The sequence below is a fragment of the Gnatocerus cornutus genome, chromosome 8 (genome assembly GCF_029298725.1).
Source record: "Gnatocerus cornutus isolate USDA-ARS CGAHR chromosome 8, icGnaCorn1.1, whole genome shotgun sequence".
Taxonomy (NCBI): Eukaryota; Metazoa; Arthropoda; class Insecta; order Coleoptera; family Tenebrionidae; genus Gnatocerus; species Gnatocerus cornutus.
In genome coordinates this window covers 14,328,567-14,338,950 of record NC_142240.1, presented here as the reverse complement: position 1 = coordinate 14,338,950, position 10,384 = coordinate 14,328,567, and the positions used below count along the sequence as shown (strand labels likewise).

General features: G+C 35.2%; 3 protein-coding genes across 3 annotated transcripts; all 3 read right to left on the bottom strand.

Annotated features, from left to right (window-relative positions):
- Positions 1 to 1,009, bottom strand: LOC148170136 (uncharacterized). Its single transcript, XM_088043741.1, has 2 exons — positions 940 to 1,009; positions 1 to 889 (listed from the first exon to the last, which is right to left on the bottom strand). Exons 1-2 carry the CDS (start codon positions 949 to 951, stop codon positions 224 to 226), a joined length of 678 nt encoding a protein of 225 aa, XP_087899867.1. The 5' UTR covers positions 952 to 1,009; the 3' UTR covers positions 1 to 223.
- Positions 1,010 to 2,475: 1,466 nt separating this feature from the next.
- On the bottom strand, positions 2,476 to 3,902 carry LOC148170135 (uncharacterized). Its single transcript, XM_088043737.1, has 2 exons — positions 3,753 to 3,902; positions 2,476 to 3,700 (listed from the first exon to the last, which is right to left on the bottom strand). The coding sequence occupies exons 1-2, from the start codon at positions 3,900 to 3,902 to the stop codon at positions 2,942 to 2,944; spliced, it is 909 nt and encodes a 302-aa protein (XP_087899863.1). The 3' UTR covers positions 2,476 to 2,941.
- Positions 3,903 to 8,798: 4,896 nt separating this feature from the next.
- On the bottom strand, positions 8,799 to 9,963 carry LOC148170134 (uncharacterized). The gene is made up of 2 exons (XM_088043736.1): positions 9,875 to 9,963; positions 8,799 to 9,823 (listed from the first exon to the last, which is right to left on the bottom strand). The coding sequence occupies exons 1-2, from the start codon at positions 9,887 to 9,889 to the stop codon at positions 8,924 to 8,926; spliced, it is 915 nt and encodes a 304-aa protein (XP_087899862.1). The 5' UTR covers positions 9,890 to 9,963; the 3' UTR covers positions 8,799 to 8,923.
- Positions 9,964 to 10,384: the final 421 nt, after the last annotated feature.

Here is a 10,384-nt window from a genome sequence, read left to right as displayed (position 1 = left end):
TGCGTTTAGTTGTTTATTGAGGTGTTTGAAAAAGTAGAAAATTTTCGTTCAAATGCGGAACTGCCCCATTGTGGAACAGTTCCCCATTTTGAACGAAATGAACAGTTGCTTGCCAATCCATTTCTGGCTGCGAATAATGCGGAAAACTCTCCACTGAAGTGGAGCTAGTCCGCACTATTTCTTAAAAATGACTGAACTTGGTTTCTGGTGTTGTGTAGCTTAGTTAGTGGTGTCCAAAATCATTTCCAAGTGAGAGACTGTGTTCATCTCCGAAGGACAGTCCGTGTCCCCCGCCCAAGGACAGTTCATGGCCTCCGAAAGACAATCCACTCTCTCCGAAACCTCCGGAAGAGAATCCTTCATGTCCTTTCACCAGAACGGGCACTGGCTTCTTGATGATGTTGTATTCAGGGATGTGCACTGGTACTGGTTTGTGGATTGGCACTGGGTATGGTTTAGGGATATGCACAGGTACCTTAACTGGGTATGGTACTTTTACTGGTACTTTCACTGGGACAGGGATGGTCTTCTCGATTTTAACAGGGTACGGTTTGTCGATATGGACTGGGTATGGCTGAGGCACATGCACGGGATATGGCTTGTCGATTTTCACAGGTACTGGCACTTTAACTGGTACTGGGATTGTTTTCTCCACATGTACAGGCACTGGATGTGGTACTGGTACTGGAATTTTCTTATGAAGAGTGATGTGACTAATATGACCATGGTGTTCATCTCCAAAACCACTTTCGAAACCGCCGAAACCTCCCAGGGAAAGACTGTCATGATGACCGAAGGATAATCCATGATCGCCAAGGATGTCGATGCCACGTTTGGACTTGGCTGATTCTTCCGCAAGGACTGCTGATGTAAGCAGGAAGGCGCAGACCTAAAGAATATTTTAACAATACAATGAGGCAATTGGTTGAATTATCTTACCAGAAATTTCATGATGTTATTTGAAGGATTGACGATGCAACTGTGATACTCTAACTTAGGTGGCTTCTTCTTTTATACTGGTGGTCTTTTCCCCAAATTGGAATTTTAGATAAATTATGAATATTTAAACGCATTGTAGCGCAACAACCGTAACTCATTAATGGAAATAAGGCGTGTAATTTATGAATTTTTGTTTTATTTTATTTTATGACATTCGCTTTATTTACTAATTAATGCAATGGAAATAATGAGAGACTCTGTTGTAAGAGTACGTAGCTTGAGTTTGAACATATTATGTTCTTACAATGACTAACATTTTCGAAATACATATTTTGTATTATTGTTAAAGATAAATTTGTTGTATAATTTCCTATTCAGGAAAATGATACGTTGAATGAAATAGGCACAATTTCTTAAATATTGGTACCGGATAAAAATGTATTTATGAAACAGTGTGCGCTAATTAATTATGCAATTAATTATAAAGTTTTTTCATTGATTACGTACGGCCTGTTACTTTATATGAGTGTTGTTTCTTTATTGTTTTTTTTTGTAATTGTTTATCATTTCATCGTTAGATCCTGTAAATAGGTACCTTACGGTAATAAAATTTAAAGAATAAAATAAGGATTGGATTACAATCATTCAAAGCTTAAGGCTATGACGTATAGTAGGAAAAACTTGAAATTAATATAGGGGGTGGAGAGGACGAGGATTGTCTTAAACGATACCTAGGACAAAGATCTTTACTTCTTTAATAAGTGCCCTACAGCGTTTTCTCAACGTCTGACGTTAAAATTTATGTAAATGTATGTAAATGCCAAATAATTGCTAGCTTAGGGTCAGTAAAACTGAAGGCTATAAAAATAAATGCTGGCATTTTTCCAGCAAGTTAACACATTTTCATAAACCGGAAAGGATAAGACATGTACCCTGTCACGTATGTTTTATTATTACATACATATTTTTATGCAAGGAGGAGAAATTCTCTTTGAGCTGATTAGGCAACTTTCTATACATCAGCCAGCATCAACTCAATTAATTTACATTAATGAAGATTGTCAATACGCTCTTAGTTTTTAAGTAATAAAATACTATGGAAAATTATTTTACTTTAGTTTGCACAGTCGTCTCAGTTTTCTCATTGCTTATCAAGTTTTTAGCTGTAGGATTAAAATTCTTTTTCAAAAGTGTAAAATTGATAATGACTACTATTAGTACCTATTTCCTTTTTCTCTCTAGTGTGGACGGTAATTATGATAATAATATAAGTAGTTAGCAATTATGATTAGTTATTACGGTGTATGTACCGAAATTAGTACGTTTTTAATTTTTTTATAGAGTTATATCAAATGGAGCAATTTTCATCAAGAATCAGCTACAGCACTTTTCTATTTTCTTTTCATAATACTTAAATCCATACATTACTCAATTAAAATCAAATCAATTCGAACCGTATTTTTTTTTCTGCAAGGAGCATATTTTACGACAGCATTAAATTACTGTGGTGGTAATAATTCACATCAAAAGAAAATATAAAATAGAAAAATAGGTTTATTGCACAACTAAAAACACAAAGCTTGTCAAATACAACTAGGTGATATAGATGAAATGAAAAACGACACATGTTGCAAATTCAATTTTGTCAAAACTGTTCAATTGTTAAGCTGGAGATTCCTTCGCAAAAGTGAAATTATGAAATTATTTCCACTATTAGAAGTGAAAAGCTCCGGAATCACCACGCCGTAACAACTCTAACAGTTTGACGAAAATTCCAGTTGCGCAGCAAATAGTTTCTGGTTGCATTTTTAACATGGAAACTCCTTACAAAGTAAAGCTAACCACGTTAAAATGTTCCTCGGAGGTAATTTTGGACAACGTGTGCGCGTAAATGGATGAGATGTGATCAGTACTATTTACAAGAAATTAATTTAATTATTTCCGTCCAAAGTGAATTGAGCAAAAATAATTAAATTAGAGGTATCTAATATCACATGTTGTTTTAGTGGTGTCCAAATCCACCACCGAGGGACAATTCGTGTCCTCCGCCGAATCCACCGCTGATTTCATGACCTCCCAAATCTCCGCCGAATCCTCCATGACCTCCAAGATCACCTCCTCCAAAACCACCTTCGTGTCCCTTGACGTAGACTGGATAAGGTTTCTTGATGATGTTGTATTCAGGCACATGAACAGGGACGGGTTTGTGTACTGGGACTGGGTATGGTTTGGGGATATGTACAGGTACTTTCACTGGGTATGGTACCTTAACTGGTACTTTAACTGGGACTGGGATGGTCTTCTCTACTTTAACTGGGTAAGGTTTGTCGATATGTACTGGGTAAGGTTGTGGAACATGGACTGGGTATGGTTTGTCAACTTTGTATGGAACGGGCACTTTAACTGGTACTGGTACTTTCTTCTCAACGGGCACTGGTACTGGATGTGGGATTGGCACAGGGATTTGCTTGTGGAGAGTGATGTGAGTGATATGTCCTTCACCGCCACCTCCACCGATACCGCCGCCGAATCCACCATGTCCTCCTCCAAGAGACAAACCACCTCCATGTCCTCCTCCAAAGGAAATACCACCTCCATGTCCTCCTCCAAAGGAAATTCCACCTTCATGTCCACCTAGTGACAAACCACCTCCGTGGCCACCAAGGTCGAAACCACCATGTCCGCCCAAGTCAAGCAGACCACGCTTCTTCTTGGCAGGTTCTTCGGCGAAGACTGCCGATGTTAAAAGCAAAGTGCAAACCTGCAAAAAAAAATTAGCGGTCTTACGTAATTTTTGCGAGTGAATGTCGTACCAGAAACTTCATGTTGCTTGTATGGAATTGACGATGCAACTGTGTCTGCTCCAATTTAGTACCCGCCACTTTATATACAAGTCCATCCTCCCCTACAGTGATAGTACTTTCCCATTTCCCCCTAACATCTCCGCACAACGGCAAGTGCATTGGTTTTTATTCAAATGTAACAATAAATTACACGGTAAAGGTTCACACAGTCGTGATGAACCATGGAAGAACAATGACCATTTTCGTCACTTTTGGTACTGACAAACGAACATGAACTCAGTTATTTTCCTATGTAATTATTCCATTCAACTTATCTTTTTTTTTCTCAAAATTTTGCACGTTACGGCCAACTTAATTTCGTCTGAGTCGTCAGACATGAGAGCACAGTTGCGCCAATTAAGCATATTAATTAATTCCAATCTATAATTTTTTTAATCTCCTCGTTACGTAAAGTAACAAAGTGTGGCGGATGCTGCTCCTTGCCATACTTTGACGAATTGGGAAATAATTGAAGATAAGAGTGAGTCAATTTCGTCGGTGCATTTCGTGTCGGACACCACTGCAATCCCCTTTGTCTAAAAAATGATTGCAACTTCATGCAAATTGAACGTGAATTTCTTGGGAAATCCAATTTTTACATTAATAAATTGCACATCGCTATCTGTGTAAACGCATGATGTGCTTTAAAATGAATAAATTGGAAAGGCGTAACAGCTTGAGTAAAATCTACCGGATGAACGATCTAATCTAGAATATATCACTTCCCCATAGATCCCGACTTTAGGTGAATGTTAAATTATAGCCATTATTATAGAACATGTAATCGTCGGAAGAATAGCAAAAAGTGTTACGTCGAAAAAAACATGCAGTGCTTCGCTATTAATTAATATTAAATAACAGATCCGTTACATCACAGCGATGCACTGCCAAATCGATATTGTTTGCAGAAATCCATAAATATTTTATTAATCGTTTAAATGTAATTACAAGAATATAATATGTCGAAACGCGAACAGTTTGTTACAGTAAGAATTCAAGCATTAAGTAGAACAATTCGTTTTATTGTATTTCTTGTAGGTAGATAATGATACATCGTGTAGTTTATGGTACCATAATAATTTTGTTACAATTAAATATTCTCCTTTCCAAAGTATTTATAAAAAAGAAATTTCAAACATGAGAGTGCAGAGTTGTTTTTTGAGTGAATCTAAGAGATGTTAATCTAAGATCTACTTTTTTTTAGCCTGTTATTAAGTGGTTCTCCGTCTAGATTCTTTACTGCAATTTTTAATCTTTTATTTATAAGTATAAGCAATTAATGCAGCCGGTGAAATGAAGATTAATGCTAAGATTAAAAAAGTAATACTAGAATTATGTAACCGTACTATCAATTACGATGAAGATTGTTTTTTAAAATTTTTAAATTTGAAATTGCGTAGGAATGTGTTGGCATTTTTGCTATGTTTTGGATATTTCAATAAAAAATCGGAAAGTTTTTTAAAACCAAGATCGATAATGATATTTATCGCAAATCTGCAAATCTGCAATAGATTTTGTACTAAAACTATAGTTATTTTGTAATACAGACTTGCAACATAAATTGCCTATCATATTTTAAACGTTTTTCTTGGTTAGATCAACAACTATACCGTTGTCTGCTTGGTTAGTTGCAGAATTTTGATTAAAGTTTTTCCAAATTAGACAACTAACTTTACACGTACAGAACTGTTTTATAAAAGCAAACAAAATCGTTTTTATTGAATTTTTTCTTATAATTGTATTTTAAATTTGAGAAATTTTGAATCTGCAAAAATCTCTAAAAATTATGAAAGTAGTTTTGTGGAAATTAGAGAAAATGCTAAATACTTAGTTACAAATGATTTAAAACAAATAAGTTCAATTTAAATTGTTCACATGAAAGTCTGATTACGGAGATTTTCACTTTCCGGGATTCCGGATGCCACACAATTATTGTCTTTTATGTAATAAATAAATTATAATTAAAGTGCGGAAGATATTAATTAAAATTTATGCAAAATATACTTTTAGAGCCAAAAATATGTTAAGATCAATCGTTTCTTTGGAGGTTTCAGAAAATTTAAGGGGATATCAAACAAATTTCAGTATAGGGCAAATTCAATGTATTTTTCCAAACACGATTACTCGAAAACTATTTGAGTAAATTGCTTTCTGTTTTTTGCATATGAATCTGTTCAACGTGCACTATGTTGAATGCTATATATAATTTTTGTAAAATGATTCTTTAATGACTTTTTGATTAATTAAATACGTAAACTTGGCTGAAAGCAAAATAATTTTTAGCATTCCACATGCGTAGACTAATTTTACATAATGTCGACTAAACAGATTTTTTTTAAAGTTAATAGTTTTTGAGAAATCGTGTTTGGAAAATTTCATATTCGAAACATGTTATCCTTGTTTAGCAGTAACTTCTCTTTTCTCTGTACCAGAGAGGTCTGGTAGGTAGAAATGCGGGTACCATAAATCAATTTTGTAGCCGAAGGGATAGTTTACAACTGAAGCTTTTCCATAAACACACAAAAACTTAAATTTGCTTGAAACAAGATTTTTCTCTTTTATTCAAACTGAACGTAGCTTTGAGGATAATCATTTCAATATTTTGAACTTTATATCTGATGAATTAGGATTTTAAATTGTTTTAGAATAGTTTTATGTGATAAATATTTGTCTTTATCTTTATTTTTTAAGGGGATCTCAACCAAATTTGAATATAAGGCAAATTCAATGTATTTTTCTAAACACGATTACTCAAAAACTATTTTAGTAAATTGGTTTCTGTTTTTTGCATATGAATCTGTTCAACGTGCATTATGTTAAATGCTATATACAATTTTTGTAAAGTGAATATTTAATGACTTTTTGATTAATTAAATACGAAAACTTGGTTGAAAGCGAAATAATTTTTAGCATTCCACATGCGTAAACTTTTCAAAATTCACACATACGTATTTTGAGAACAACCAGACAGTAATATAACGTCTTGTTGTCAAAATTATAACTTTGGGGTGGTGAAAAGACTGAACAAATTTTCGTAATTTAAAGGTTTTAAAAGATAGATCAATGACTAAAGCAACAGAATATAATTATTATATATAATTTAATTATTTATAATTATGTTCACTATTTTTTGTTACATTCACAAAAATCTTGAACAAAATTCGAAGATCCCAGTGCATCCATTAATTCTTCAATTTTTGCATTTACATCAATCCCACCTTTTTGGGAAAAATTTAATTTATTTATGAAGATAAACATTAAATAATAATAATGAGATATTGTAATTATTAAGTTTCATGGGTGTAATTTGTAAAGTATCTGACTCTACTATCAAAGTATTTAAGATTTACTGGCCATGGGCAATAATAATTTGGCCATCAATGCAGTCAAAACTATTAGCTATTGTCCTGACCACAAGATGATGGGAATAATAATCTAAACTACTCGGGCTGGGGTTTTAAGAAGTAGTTTTTATTTATGGTTTTATTACCGTAGTAAGCAGACTGACCATGGGTAACTCACTAAAAGAGTGCCGTGTACAAATAATGAGGGTTGAAGGGAGATGCTGCATTTAACGTTTGGATGTTTAAAATGTTTCATATAATGTTTCCTTTACGCAGAATTTTGAAGCAGAATTTACCGTTACAGTTTGTTAGATATCCCCTTAAGTTAAATATATTTTTCTGGTATTTATTGATTAAAAGCTGAAGAAAACTTCACATTTTTATTCCAGAGATTTTTGAGATTTTTTAAGTCTTTCGAGTCTGTAGCTTTTTTAAGTCATGGAATTATTGAGCTCTATCTACATTTTTTGTGGATAATCTTACATTTATAATAAATAATAATAATTTAATCATTGCTCTGATGATGGTAATTGCTATCGAAACGCGCGTCAGCATTCTTTGACAAAATTTGGTGTTTGGGAATAAATTATATTTTTGATAATTTTTGTTAGCACCAAGATTTGATCCAACAATTTTTTTTGTTTAATTTTGAAATATTAATTTTTTTGAATTATTAATTGAGTTTTTCTGAATACTATTTAATTTTTCTGAGTTCTCCAAGCTTTTTAACTTATAGATTTTATAAATACTTCCTTATTTGTTCGTATATTTAATATAATATGCAGCAAATATGGAGAAATTGTTGTTTATTTCTAACATATGAAGACAATTACGTACATCTTTAATTAATTAAAGTAATTGTCTCACAAATTAGAAGCAACCATATTTGTTTCCGTACTTTTCATAGAATCTGCAATCGGCTTGTAGTTCCTTTTCTAGAAATTAAAGCACAACGGATCACTAACGCAGAGAAAAATTTCATAATTTCTTTATAATTTTCAGGAAATTTCGTTATATCATCGCCACTTCTATATAAAGAAAATCACTAGCAAAAAGAAACTCTTTCTGTTGCAAAATATGAGCACGCCTCGTCATATCTTTTATTCTCACTTCGCCGTGTCACATTTAAAATTTTTTTGCGTGATTTTGATTAAACACCGCTTTCTTGTAGCGACGAAACGTAAACTTTTCTGAGTCAGATTATTCCGAGCCCACATCAACGTAGATTCGTAAATCAACATAATAAGTTTCGATAAAAGAAAGTTGAGATATGTTGATAAATATTAATAAGTAGATTAGCATTACACGGAAAAATGTCATGAACTTACATGTTGTCTACATCTTTTTGGAAAATCCTGTTGGGCGACATCTTAATTTGTTTTTTCGTCACCGCGGACAATTTATTGCTCGAAATGATGCTTCCTGTTCTGTAAAATGTCCGGGTTCAGGTTAAAAGTGTTGTCAAATTTCGTAAAATTAATAAACAGGAGTGTAAACATTGGCAAACAATTACTTTCCAAAACTTTTTTTAGAAGATCGGAGTATTGCGAGCACCATCTAGTGAAAGTGGATGTAATAAATTATAAACCAGTTTGCGCAAAACTGCTGCAACTTAACAAGGGTATTAGGTTACCATAAAAGTGTACTCTTGAAGGAAATAAGACACTGGGAATATTTTATAAAAATAACTTTATTATGCAAAAATGCAAATACGTGAAACCACATGGGGACTAGTTTCTATCATGTACGTTTATGGCATATTTATACGTGAATGAAATGACTAAACATCACAGGAGATTACCATGATTTTATGCTAGAACCTAATCCGTATCCATGGCCCAACGAGATTCCGGAATGTCCGAGACTGATTCCATGACCAATTCCGTGACCAATTTCGTGTCCTCCATAAGCGATCTCGCCTCCTCCTAATCCTAAGCCGATTCCGTGTCCTCCATAACCGTAGCTCCCGTGCTCATGTCCAACAAGAACAGGTACTGGTTTTTTGACGTAAACGGGCTCATGAACGGGAACTGGGTATGGTTTGTGGATGGGAACTGGGTATGGTTTGGGTACTGGCACTTTAACAGGAACAGCAATGGGGACTTTAACTGGTACTTTTACAGGAACGGGGTACGGTTTGTCAACTGGCACTGGAACGTTCTTGTAGACTGGTACTGGGTATGGCTTGGGAACATGAACAGGGTAAGGACGATCCACAGGAACGGCCACTGGGTGTGGGACCGGAACGGGAACATCCTTGTGAACTGGAACAGGAACTGGATGTGGAACTGGGATTCCGAGTCTTCTGGTGACTGTGATGTGGCGGGAGATAGAGGATCCTAGATGGATGGGGCCAGAGGCAATGGGAGCGGATAGACCAACTCCTCCAAGTCCAATTCCAGATCCCAATCCAACTCCGGAAACAAGAGGTGTGGATACTCCGCCTCCGATTCCATAACCGCCTGAAGAGACGAGTCCGTGTCCTAAACCAACTCCATGTTCTAAGCCAATTCCATGTCCTAAACCAATTCCATGTCCCAAACCAACTCCAGAGGCGAGACCGTGATCTAAGCCGATGGCACCGTGACCAAGACCGACACTCCCAACACCCAATGCCAAGGATTCCCCAAAGACACCACGTTTCGTGGTCTTCTTCTCCTCGGCAAAGGCGGCGGAGATGAGCAGTACAATGAACACCTAGAATTGTGTCAATGAGATCAACTCTAATACCTGAAAAAAATTACTTACGGTAGTCTTCATCATGCTTTGTTGTTAATGAGACGACAGCAGAAGACTGGTGGCCACTGGACAACCGTCCAAAGCTTTTATACGAGATAGAAATCATAAAGTACTGCCATTATTAAGAGGGGCTGATGTCTCATATGCACGAACGAGTTGCCTTTCTACAACAGATACTCCCGAAAGATGGACTACTTTCAGCCTTACGCAACACCGGTTCAGCACGTGGGACCGGAAGATTAACAGACGACACATTTGTTAAGAGGGCGTGTACTAAGAATGGATTGGCCACAAGCATCCTATACATAACGATTTAAATGTCAATAAAACAGATTCCGTGGAAATCGAGTAACAGGCCAGGACCTAATTACAATCATTTCCCAACATTTCCATCGAGACCTTCAAGCAGAGAATGCAATTGCACATGCTCTAATTCTACATTAATTACAAGATTGCGGGTGTGGGTTTCTGATGACATTTTTATATTTTTGATATCATTTGCCTACAATAACTTTCTAG

Excerpts from the sequence above, each read along its gene's own strand:
- LOC148170135 (XM_088043737.1), bottom strand. The coding sequence starts at position 3,902 with ATGCACTTGCCGTTGTGCGGAGATGTTAGGGGGAAATGGGAAAGTACT. Across the intron at positions 3,701-3,752 it reads CAAGCAACATGAAGTTTCTG|GTTTGCACTTTGCTTTTAAC; the intron begins GTACGACATTCA and ends TTTTTTTTGCAG.